Here is a 13,277-nt window from a genome sequence, read left to right as displayed (position 1 = left end):
TTCTGTTATATATCTATACATTGCCCTTATCCTGCTTTATTTGGACATTAAAAGTGCCTAGCTGTCTTCCTGTCTCTTGAGTGGTTGCATTTGCGTTCAGAACACAACTCGGTCTTAACAGCATATTGCTTATCCTGATGTCTGGTCTATACCTGGGTGTGGTTTATACTGTGAGTAATAGGCCTGTCTTGACTTAATTAACCATTTTGCACATGGATAGGCTTTCGTTATGACCAGGGTGTCGTTGAGACTGTTCCGGTCTCTCCTGAGTAGCAACACCAGCCTCTGTGTTTTGTATTCTTGTTATAGTCATGTTTAGTGTTTACCTCTATTAAATTGAACTGAATGCCTTGTATCATCTTGTCCTCACCTATATATTTTAGTATAATAATTAGTATAACAATTCAGATGTACTAGTTTTATTGTATTAACATACTGTACCATACAGATGTACTAGTTATATTGTACTAACATACTCGACAACACAGATTAGTTAAAATATGATTTTATTATTTAAAAAAAGGTCCCAGACTGTACCCCTGTACATATCTCACCACACAAAATCCTTTACATGTCCTGTCCTTAAGTGAAGACAATCATTCAAATGATGTATCTACCCTAAAACAGATCCTCTATCTCCTCTCTCCACCATATTTCTCAATAAATAAAACTGTTAAAGTAGCCATATGTAAACCTATTATGCTACTTAATTGATTGGGGCCCCTCATTCACCAACTCCAGCCAGAGTACTTGTACACTGGCTGTTTTCATATAGATCAGCTATTTACGTGGAATGCTTGCCTATTATGACATTCCCAGAATAGTGACGTTAATGTCGTTAACTCAAATCAAACCCTGACATTCTTTTCATCGCACATCAGTGAGCTGCTGTTTAATAGGCAGAGAGGCGTCGGTTTGTCATCGATGACCTCGGAGTGCGCAGCAGCAGCAGCATTGACGGTGCGCGTGTGCATGCGTGCATCCGTGCGTGCGTGCATGCATGCGTGTGTGTGTTCCTGGTGGAATGTGCTGTGCTGCGTTTTACCCCCGCATTCAGTTCTGCTCTATGAAGCCTGACAGTAGTAACGCCACGAGTTGTAAACCCGATGGAAAGGACTTCAGCGTGTATAGTACTGTATCTAAAGGACTTCAGCGTGTATAGTACTGTATCTGCTGTATCTACAGTAGCCTATTACAGCCGTACAGCACAGGGCTGAAAAACGGACATCATGTTTTGGTCATGTTAGATCTAAACCCTATAGCCGTTGACCTCTGATCTTTAACGCGGACAAAGAGGAGTCATATGTGTTGGTGGACATTCAAGGATGAGGCCCCCCCCCCCCCTCTCCCCATGCCGGCCCCCCACCCTGCATTATGCTCATCCTCTGTCTCTCACACTGCTCTGAGCAGGTGCACAGTGTTCATGCCACTCCGGGAGTGTGCAAATGTAACCAAATGGGTCCATTTGGTTACATTTGTACGCTCACAGGGTTACACATGTATAAATTGACACTGAGGATTTTATTGTGTATAGGCCACTCATAGGTGCGTGTGTGTGTGTGTGTGTGTGTGTGTGTGTGTGTGTGTGTGTGTGTGTGTGTGTGTGTGTGTGTGTGTGCGTGTGCGTGTGCGTGTGCGTGCGTGCGTGCGTGCGCGCGTGTGCGCGCGTGCATCCGTGCGTTCGTGCGTGCGTGTCTTTCTGTAGCTCAGAGCCAGAGACATAGCCACTCTATAGAGACAACAACAACTGATGGCAGCTGGTAAGTGTTAAAATGTACTTCTTATCTTGTATGTGTACTAGTCCTACTGTACTGTATGCTTCTGTGAACTTGTGATTCTGCCACAGTCTCAGCTTATAATGTCTTAACAGAAATTTGGGAGTGCTGCTATATTCCATGATGCGTCTATTTACATCATGAGAAATCATTTACAGGCGTCACCTGAAGCCACATGGATGTTTTTTTTATGTTTTTAACTTTTTATGTGGCTCATTGTGCAAAGCAAATTGCCATAGGGGTCTTTCATTCATTCATTCATTCATTCATTCATTCATTCATTCATTACCATCTGACGTCCCTATTTTGGGCATGTCATTACAGGCGAAATAAATAAAAAAATAAAAAAATAACACGCTCACAAGCTTGTGAGCGTGTAAAACGGTTATTTCTGAACATTTTAATCATTTAACAGACCCATTACAGTGCTATCGTCAACTATGTTCCCAGGTTATCCATCATCCTTTCAACGACCATCATTTATTTTTTGAGGGGCGCTATCCCCTCGTATGTCCAGCTTTTAGTGTGTGTGTAAACACAAACTTTGTCCTCCTAACACAAACATTAAATGCCATTGATAATGAATGGCCAGTTTTGAGTGTTTGTGTAAACACAAACATTAACAGACTAATGATTGGCCAGAATGAGATGATGTATTATGACGTATGATGATAAGAGCGCCCCTCATTTCACACGGGTGTTATGTTTAATATTGTATATCAAATTTTGTGTTATTCATCATTTATAATAGAATGTGTCCCCTTTTTTTATCAAGAATGAGCCTGGCAGTGATGATGTAAATGTGTCGGCCACTCGGCCTGGGAAACACGGCATCTGTAATTTTGTCTTGGCTTCATATCTGTAATGTGAAAAGAAGAATATGACGAGATGTGGACTGTGACATGACATGGGCTAGTGGGGGTAGTGGGTAGCGGGGGTAGGGGGTAAGGGGGTGACGGTGGGGGTGATAAATAGCCCATTTATATTCCTGTCCGTCTGGTGATTTAGTGGGAAAGTGCCTGCAGGCAAAAGCCACTCATGTGGAGAAGCACGGAGCTCCATAAACAGCTGGACGCTGCGATGTTTTTGGCTCAACGTTTTGCATTATTATTCGTGATGTGAGAAATGATACAATGTTGAAATGTTTGTGGAAATAACACTGGTTCTCAAACGCTTTCGTGACCCCCACATTGATATACATTTGGCCTCGGACCCCCATCCGATATGCATTTGGCCTCGGACCCCCATCCCAAAAGGGTTTGTGCCAGGGACTCCCAGAAGAGAAGATGTGAGAAGATTCAAAGATTTTGAAAAATTGTTACAATGTACAAGCTTGCAGCTTGTGAGCTTGTACATCTGCTATTTATGGATAAAAGTGGTTAAAATGATTTTGATGCTACTTTAGCTGGGGACCCCATGGGGGGGTCCCTGGACCCCACTTTGAGAACCAATGGTAGGCATATAGTACACATATGGACCCTTAAAGAGGCTATTTTTGAGGAGCACTAGCCCCTATGCACAGCTTTGTGTGTTTGTACCACTGAAATTTGATTGGCTGAGGACGGAATGTGATGTATTATGATGTGTGATGAATAGACTTTTTATTTTAAATGCGTTCATTATATATTCTAATCATTGCTATGAGGTGTTTTTTCAGAAAGAGGGGTCTTGTCTTCCCGTCTCTACAGCTCATTAGTAAACAGAACTACGTTTTCAAGTCAGGACACCAATTGAATCCAATCAGGAGATAGAAAGCTTACAGGGTACAGGATAAACGATGAGGCGAAAAAAGAGAAAACAAAATTGGGTTTTTGTCCAGTTCCCGATTGGATTAAATTTGTATCCCGATCTTGTGTTTTTCCTACAGATACGGGGAGACCCCTGTTACTCAACAAACACTATAACAATATATCTCACTTATACACATACCCCTTTAAAGATCATTTTTTACATTCTCTCATTTAAACCACCTCTCAAGATGCTTCTGTGCAGCAGCCGTTGTAAAAATCGCACATGTGTCCTGCATTTATTGGCCTACAGACTAGTACACCCAAATAATGAATATATATTGGAAAACGAAAAGACAATTTTCTAACCCAACTAGTTACCGGGCTGCTTCCTGTAAAGTCAGGTTTGTTTAACACTTAAGCCCAAAGTATATACTTTGTCAAATGACATGACAAATAGCAAACACAGCTGATCTACAAGCTCAGAACTGCTATTTTCACTATTTTGTCCAAAATAGTGATGCCAGGGCTAGCTTAAAGTGTAAACAGGACAAAAAGTCTATTTTCAAACTCTTAGTAGGAAGATACTCAAATATCTGTATTAGTTCAAGCAATTTTGGATGGCAAATCAGAACAGTCTAACATTATTCACAACATTCAGAAAAGGTGTAATGAATTCCAGTCTAATGGTGCTTTTAAATACCTAATTTTACTTCTAAACTTAGCCTACTTTTAATACCTAGTTTTACATTTTAATGACACGTTATTCACTTTAAGAACCATTGCTATATATACAACGACTCGACGCGACAGGAGAGCATCTGTCATTATAGATTTTAGCTGTAGCAGTGTCAGAAAACAAATCTTCTCTTCCTGGGGGTCCCACTGCATGGTACAAAACATTTTCAAACATTTTCAACATTTCTAAATATATATAAATTCGGGGGTCCTTGACATGAAGACGTTTAGCATGAGAACTACTGATTTACAGTATAGGAGGCATTTGCAGAATCTGTCTAAAATGAACACTCATGTACAGTGTACAGCTCTCATCTTCCCCTTCCCACGGCGCTCATGACAGCCCAGGCAGAGCCCAGGGAAAATGTTCTAAAGAATAAACACAAACACACTTTATACAACAGTGTTTTATATACATAGTAGGTGCAGAGAGAGAGAGAAAGCAAGAGAGAGAGAGAGAGAGAGACCACAACAGACAGAAAATTACTGGTCTGATGTGGACAAATCAAACACCGTTACTGATAAACAAACACAATTGGTGTTACAAATCCAACCAAAAACAACAGTTGCCGTGAAGTTGCAGTGTCCCATACTGCAGAAGAATGCATGTCATTATATTTCACATTTATATTTAAGGATATAGGATATATTTTACATCAATGTAAATCAATTTGATATAAAACCTCTACTTGGAAATAAATGATGTGTCCCAACATTATTCATTATATAGAGTATATATAACATTATAAGAGATATTATCTGTATGTTTTTATTTATTTATATTTTGGCATTTAAAAAAAACATATTTTGAGATATCTCACATCTTATATCTTATTTTTAGTGTGGGGTGCAGGTCCATTTTCGTTTTTAGAAGAAAGTGTCCTATAATGGTAAGGCATTCCACAGATTCAACAACAGCCCTCAGGCTTTCCCCAAGTGTCCATGAGCAAAGCACTTAACCCTTGCCTGCCTGCTCGCTCACTGTCAACGACATGCCTGAGGCCATTACATAGGTTTGGAAGCAGGGAGAATGGTGTGCATGCATGCAGATTCTGGCATACCTTCGTCATTCATAGTCAAGTGCACACCAAGCTTACAGTACCAGCCCCATTTTATAGATGGCACTATATCAATGCACCGGTTGCATGGAACACTTGGAACAGGTACAATATGCATGCTGCATACCTGCAGCAAGTACCTCCTAGTCCTATGTGGGCATCCACTCCACTCGGTGTCCACTATGACATTGGTTCTCAAAGTGGGGTCCCCTAGGGGTCCTTGGGGGGGGGGGGGGGGGGTCCAGGGTTCCTCAGCAAAAATAGCCTAGTTAACATTGCATCACATTCATTTTACTCACTTTAGCCATTTTTTGTATTTTGGCTTAAAAAATTGCAAAAATAGCAGATCTACAAGGTCACCGCACGTCACTTGGTGCCGTGCAGCGAGCTTGTACATCTGCTGTCTTTCAAAATATTTGGAATATCTGGAAAATGTTTTTGGGGAATTGTTTTTACATTAACCTTTCTCTTCTGGGGGTCCCTGGCACAACACATTTTCAGATGGGGGGGTCCGTGGCCAAATACATAGGATATCAATTTGGGAGTCCTTGACATGAAAAGGTTTGAGAAACATTGCACTATATGGGGCCACACAGGCCCTGTGGATATCTGTCAGAGTACTTTACGTTGGGCACTGGGCTGTATATAAATTATATAAAGAATACAAAAGCAAAAATCAGTGAGCTTGTAGATCTCCTATTTTTTACACCTGACACCGTCGTTCGACAAAGTATAAAATAGGGGTTAAATGGTTAAACAAGGTGTAAAATAATTCGAGAGAGTCGCGAAACGATCTCACAGTCTGACGCTCGTCTCCATTGAAAGCAGAACATTTACTTACGGAGGTTGGTGCCGACAAGCCCTGAGGCAGATCAGGGCTCAACTCCCCTGGGTCCACTTCTAATAGTCTGCCACCCCCCCCCCCCCTCCCCCCCACACACACACCCACTGCTCTCCTGGTACAAGGCAATACACCCCCTGAAGCACTGTTCTGGTATCTGGGACACAATCCATTACATTACACTGTAAGTCACATACAGAGGACACGCACACATGCACACACACACGCACGCACGCACACGCACGCACGCACGCCCGCACGCACGCACGCAACACACACACACACACACACACACACACACAAATACGTTTATGGTATTTAAATAAATAAATAAAACGTTTATAGCATGTTAATTTCCTCATTGAATTCTCGACCTGAATCTCCACCAATTCTCAACCAGGAAATGTAGGACAGCTAATCACAGTTAAAAAAGAAAGGAAAAATGACTGTCCTTTCCTGAAGTCCAATTCACCAGACAGTTTGGTGGATAAGAATGTTCCTTTGTCAGGTTGCAGTTTGGAAATCGGTCTGGAGATAGTAACAAACAAAAGTAATTATTACTTTTAATGCATAAGAGATACTGAACAGCACTTTAAATCCTGAAAGCACTTTAAATCCCTTTATTCTTTGCGTCAGTGTTTTACCCTCATAACACTGCCCTTTATCCAGATCTGTTTGTTTATGCTTGTGCTGCTGTTGTAGAGCAGCCAGGAAAGTTGGGATGTGATGGCAGTGGCGTCTCTACAGGGGGGCATTGGGGGGCATTGCCCCCCCCAGATTGGACTTTGTGCCCCTCCAGTCCAGATTGGCTAGTAGTACCCTACCAATATTTTGCTATGTTTTACAGATGTTAAATCTAAGTTCTTCATTATTATTATAAATATATGTTTAAATTAATTGAATATTTAATAGAAATACAAGGTCATATATAGTATGCAGAAGACATTATAATGCTCAACATATTTTGTTTGTTGTTGGTGTTGTAGCCTTTATCACTTAATAGGCGAGTATTTGTTATACATAGGGGGGTTTGAAAAATGAAGTGCCCCCTTTGGAAAAACGTATGACCCCCTGCTGATTTGTGGCTGGAGACGGCACTGTGTGTGTGTGATGGGAAGGTTCTTTGGGTTCAGCACATATACCGTAATCACAGATCACAGGATCTATATCTCAATACTAGAGGGCTGCCATACTGTGTGTCGGCTCAGTACGTCAGTTTATCACCTCCCCCTTCACATTCTATAGATCCTGTGAACTTTTATGGCCAGATGTAATTTCCTGGGGTCTAGTAGGACTATAGAAAATAATAATAAAGAAATCGCTGTAAACCTTTGTAAAGAAATATATTTAGCCACTTGCCCGAATGCCCCGCAGCCCCCAGGCAAAAGAAATCATGAATATTGCTAAAACGAAAGAAAGCAGTCAATGAAAATAAAAAAATAATTAATAATTCTCATCTTTTACTTTCTCTAATAAAATATATTAAAAAAAATGTCCTTTAAGACAAAAGACTTGGGTCGGCTGGAAGTACTGGAATACTTTACTGCAGAGCTTCAGGGCGGAACAGGGAAAATTGTGTTTTTGTTTTTAAATGAATGTATAATTTGTGTGAATTGGAGGGCAGAATTGGAGTGAGACTATTCTATTTTGAGAAGTTATAGCCTACCTCACACCTCCGCCATTCTAAACGATAAGAGTGGTAGCTAAATGGCATAAGTGTGACGTAAAATAATAAACATTTAAAGTACATGCATTAAAAGGTAATGAATCTGCCGTGAGTCCACAGTGTTATGACCTTACAAATATACATCATATTAAAGTTTTGTTAAAAAAAGGGGATGAAATTCCTTTGTTCAAATGAGATGTCTTCAGCTTAAAGAGGCGAGGGTGGGGTTAGGTTTTAAATGCTGTCAGGGGTACAAACCAACCGTAGTATGTTTAATAGCTACAAGAACACGGTTAGGTTATGGGGGGAGTTGGCAAAGCGGTTACGCTACCTTCCCGATATACCTAACAATTATACCATCAAACAATACACCATTCACACATGGGAAGAGGGGGATAAAATGGCTGTTTAGGTTGTCAGGTTGCTGGTGGTAATTACTCCTGCCTGCAGACAGGTCTGTTATGATAAGTCTGTTTCACACAGAAACAGGATTACAATAAGGACATGTTGGGACTGCTTGCTGCTATGGGCACTGCTGCGTTCAATCCCAGCAGAAGAGGAGGAGAAGGGATGGGGTGACTGGGTGGGCGGTGGGTGTGTAGCCTTATCTGTGCATTGCAGCGGGGCTAGAGTTCACGCTGCCGCATTGAAGTCGTGATATCTTCCTATGGACTGCGGATTGCGGGAGGGGAAAAAAAGCAGATGTTCTTTGTCATTCGCTCTCTGTTGTCTTATTTGATTAAAAGTAACAGAGATAACGTGCGTATATATATCCAATTTGCCAATATCAGGTCGCCGGAAAGATTGTTTCGCAATCAGACATTTCTAATTAGACAGATCCTGCCAAGTGTTTGACGATAACAACGAGTATGCACGCTTATATCTCTCTCACTTCATGGTTTCATTGTACCACGCCGTGGTGTCATTACTGACAAGAATGCCGCTTTGCGGCGAATTTAACCCGAGCCAATGACCTTCACGTTCACAAAATTGTCCGATTCTGAAATCATACGCAACACAGCGGTCAGTTTTTCTGTGTTTAGCTGTTATGTGTCATTCCATTCAAGTGGTCGTTGACAGTTGAAATACAAAGATAGGTAGAGCATCTTTTATGGGATGTCGTGAAGAGGATCGAATTGTATACTATACAGTTGCTAAGGAGACGAGTGGACGGGAGGGTAGTTACAGGGAGGGTAGTTACACGGCGTGAATCTGCATCTACCCCGCATTTTGGTTTTTCACCTTCCTTCCTCTGTCTGTCTCCTCTCTCCGTCCCCAGATTTAACCAAAGCATCGCACCACCACACACCACCCAGGGACCAAAACAGGTGAGAAGATATTGAATGTTTTAGAAAGTTTATTTCAAAAATAATGTTTTTTAAAAAAATTTTTTAGAAAAAACAATTGTATATATAAAATACCTATAATGTACTTCCAAATGCATTTAAATCTGACTTTCATTTGTAGAAAATCACTGTACCTTATATTCTCGTCAAAAATGTGAAACAACTTATATGCCAAGAGAATTCTCAATATTTAGCAGTTAAAGTGAGAAAAATGTGACCCACCTCAGATAGAAAGCACTACTCGGTAAATCAGATAAATAGAAAAGAGAAATAACCCTTTAGTCCAGTATCATCCTTGTGAGGCAGTTCCACATTGAATGAGTATATTATACTTTATAATTGACTCAATGATCACTCCATCAAATGGGATAATCCACTTTACATTTAGAGAACTGGCCAGTCTGTCAGCCAGCCAGCCAGCCAGCCAGCCAGCCAGTCTGTCAGCCAGCCAGCCAGCCAGTCAGTCAGTCAGTCAGTCAGTCAGTCAGTCAGTCAGTCAGTCAGTCAGCCAGCCAGCCAGCCAGCCAGCCAGTCAGTCAGTCAGTCAGTCAGTCAGTCAGTCAGTCAGTCAGTCAGCCAGCCAGCCAGCCAACCAACGAGTCAGTCAGTCAGTCAGTCAGTCAGTCAGTCAGTCAGTCAGTCAGTCAGTCAGTCAGTTTCAACTCTGAGTGCCCCTCTCTCACCAGTGCAGTCCTAGCTGTGTCTCAGCTGTGTGTTCGTCACGCTCACTCGCCTCAGTTCAATTCTCATTTTGCCTTTTTATTGCAGCCCAGTGGAGCCTGTACTGAGGAATTATCTCCTGTCAGGACTGGCCAGATAAGCGAGCTGGTTGGGGGGAGGGGGTGGGGGGGGCTGTTTCACCGGAAAAAAACACTGGGTCGCACCACAAGGTGAAGTCGCCTCGCCACCACCGCCTGAAGGAGGAGCGGAGAGGAGAGGAGGGGAGGGGAGGGTAAGAGGCAGTTCACCGCATGGTGCACCGGAACGAATCCGGGACCCCGCCGAACTCGCTAAACGATGATGTCCTCCGCGCTTCAGATCCTCGCCTTCGCCCTGGCGCTGCTGGGCGTCCTTGGCACGACGGTGGCGACGTTGCTCCCCAACTGGAAGGTGAGCGCCGACGTGGGCTCCAACATCATGACGGCCATCTCGCAGATGCACGGCCTGTGGATGGACTGCACCTGGTACACCACGGGAGTGTTCAGCTGCACGCTCAAGTACTCCGTGCTGGCGCTGCCCGCCTACCTGCAGACCGCGCGGACCACCATGGTCCTGTCCTGCATGATGGGCTCCCTGGGACTTTGCCTGGCCTCCCTGGGGCTCAGGTGCACGCGGTGGGGCGGGAGTCACCGCGCCAAGGGGCACACGGCCGTGGCGGCCGGCGGCTGCTTCATCCTGGCCAGCGTCCTGTGCCTGGTGGCCGCCTCCTGGTACACCGACGAGGTCATCACCAGCTTCCTGGACGTCAACGTGCCGGAGAGCAACAAGTATGAGCCCGGCTGCGCCATATACGTCACCTTCATCTCGGCGGGCTTCCTGCTGGCCGGGGGCTTCATCCTGTGCCTGTCCTGTCCCGGGAAGAGGGACCTGGGGACGCTGGACCTCACGTCGCCCTCCGGCGATCCGGGGAAACTCCTGGAGCAGCTGCGCAGGGAGAGGCTTCAGCGCGAGCTGCTGGAGCAGGAGCGGGAGCAGCAGAGGAAGAAGGACAGCGAGGCGGCGAAACAGCGGGAGGAGTTAAACGGGGACAAAGCGAGCCAGACGCCGCAGCCTGCAGCAGCAAGCAGCCACAGAAACGCTCAGGAAGAGTCGACTTCAGAGGACGATAGCCCTCACCTAGAGAGACCAGAGCAGAGGAAGTATTACTCTCCATCCAAACTGCCTCCTAAAGACGTGAAGGCCGGGTACACTCTCAAGCACTACGTCTAGCCTTAGGAAAGCTCTGCGGTTGTGGAGCGGCAGGCGTGGAGAGACACTTTACAGCCGAGCCTTTCTGGCTTTCTGCTTTTTGGTTGAGAGAGGGGTGTGTGTGTGTTGGGGGGATTGAGGGGGGGGGGGGGGGGTATTGCATGGTGAAGAGAAGGGGGCCGAGGGGGAGGAGGAAGGTAATCAGCTTGACGGCCTTATCTCCTACTCTCGTCTGTTTCTCCCTCCAGCATGAGCGAGAATGGGAGGAAATTACAAAGCGTCGGAAAACAACAGTTTGATCACGGATTTTGAATTTTGTTTGGCAGACCAGCGTCACACTGCGTATAGACTCGGCCGTGGCCGTAAAAAGCAGATGCGCAGGAAAAACAGCACGGTAAGGCAGAGGGAGGAAGAGAGGTGTCGTAAAAATGCACGAAACGCTGCAAACTCCTGTGACAGGATCCTTTTTAAAAGACTAAAGTGCCACGATGGCTTTCCATGCCAAAGGTTTCTGAACAGAAAAAAGTGCTAACCCTGCAGCTGATAATTTCATCTCAGACCTCTGCATCACAACTTCATGTCAGCAAAAGGAAGACATACAAGCCATCAATTTCCAGCTTTAGGTGCTTTATTGCCTTATAGGAGATTAAAATAATAATAAAAAAACAATATATAATAATACTTTTCTATGGCTTAACAGGCTGATTTAGGTATCAGGTCTATGCATGCTGACTTATTCTAAATGCTGCTTTCTGCTTAATTCATAAGTTCACCTATAGCTACCAGAGAGAGACTGTGCCTATACACGATAAAAGAACACATTGCTTTGTTTAGAATGCAGCTTTTGGAGAAATGACAGACCAACGGAGTCCAGATCTGAACAAACAATCCACTCCATGTTTCCCTGTAGACCGTGCAGGGGAGCAAGGTGCAAAGCAGCGTATAGTGAGGTAATGATGCTCTTTGCTTTCCCATTATCGTCTCAGCACGGTTGAATGAACACCGGTCATTCAATCTACTCGCACGCACGCACATGCGCACGCACACACATGCACACACTCACCACATGTCTGGTACCACCCCCTTCAGCTGCGAGAAATTAACTCCCTGTCATTTTTCATGCTGTAGCGCAGTCTGCAGTTTGTCGAGGAGTGTGAATGCTTAATTTTATACTGCATCGCAGACTCGTCGTACGGTGGTGTCACTTGCCGAAAATATCCACGTTGTTGTGGGCTGGTATATATCTGCTATTTTAGGCACCCGAAGTATAAATTAAGCTTTCACTTGTATTTCTGGCACTGTGGCACACAATATAGAGCAGATTGTTTGTTTTGGGGCCTAAACTGTTAAAGGACCACTTCACCAATTGTTTTCCTATCTCCAAATGGTCCTCACTCATTATATGAGCACTATGGCACTAGTTCTGTCTACTATCTCTGTTTCTCAGTCAGAGGAGGGATGCGTGGACAGTTCAGTCGTCTGAAGTCATGCAGGCAACTATTCTTCAATCTGCGAATGCTAGCATATAGGCTATAGCTATAGTCTGTGACTAGCCTACGCTTTCAACGGGACGCCGTCATCTGTTAGTCATTTCCTTTCACAATTTTTTTTTTTTTAAATTATCTTTAAAATACATTTTTGAATTTCCATTTCTACTAAGCTCTATTATGCTTTGACTAATTTGATTTACAGTAGGACAAATTTATGCTACTGCAAACTAAATGAAACGGAAGTGGGTGGACATCCACTTTACAACCTATTCATTTCCTGCACTGTAATGTTAAACAGGCTGCATGAAGCATTTAAAAAGAGTTCCGAAACCTGTCTAACAGTGACATCATCGGTAGGCATGCAGGTTTGATCATTTCCAATGAGCTTTATAAAAACTAGCCTAGCCTATTTTTGAGTGGTGTAAACCACTCCTACAACTGGCTTTTGTGTGCATAAAAAAATGACCATGGTTGCTATGTTCAAAATAATTTCTGACGTAATTAAATCACACCCGGGTGAACTGGATGACCGTAGCAACCGTGGTCATTTTCTCTGCGCAAAAAAAGCCAGTTGTGAAATCACATCCAGGTGTGATACATACATTTATCAAAAATGATAGCTTTTTTTACTTAACATATTTTGTGTGATTTCATTACGTCAGACATTACGTCAGACCACAGCTGATCATGCTATATAAAACCTTACACCACTCAGTTCACACGGGTGT

At 43.6% G+C, this 13,277-nt stretch overlaps 1 protein-coding gene across 1 annotated transcript; it reads left to right on the top strand.

Annotated features, from left to right (window-relative positions):
* Positions 1–10,168: 10,168 nt before the first annotated feature.
* Positions 10,169–11,080, top strand: LOC306941078 (claudin-20-like; the record flags this gene model as incomplete). The annotated part of the gene is made up of 1 exon (XM_079526383.1): positions 10,169–11,080. The coding sequence occupies one exon, from the start codon at positions 10,169–10,171 to the stop codon at positions 11,078–11,080; it is 912 nt and encodes a 303-aa protein (XP_079382509.1).
* Between the last annotated feature and the right edge of the window lie 2,197 nt (positions 11,081–13,277).

This window comes from Electrona antarctica (assembly GCF_951216825.1).
Source record: "Electrona antarctica genome assembly, chromosome: 17".
NCBI lineage: Eukaryota > Metazoa > Chordata > Actinopteri > Myctophiformes > Myctophidae > Electrona > Electrona antarctica.
The sequence above is the reverse complement of the archived record's forward strand: the minus strand, read 5'-3'. Positions and strand labels throughout refer to the sequence as shown.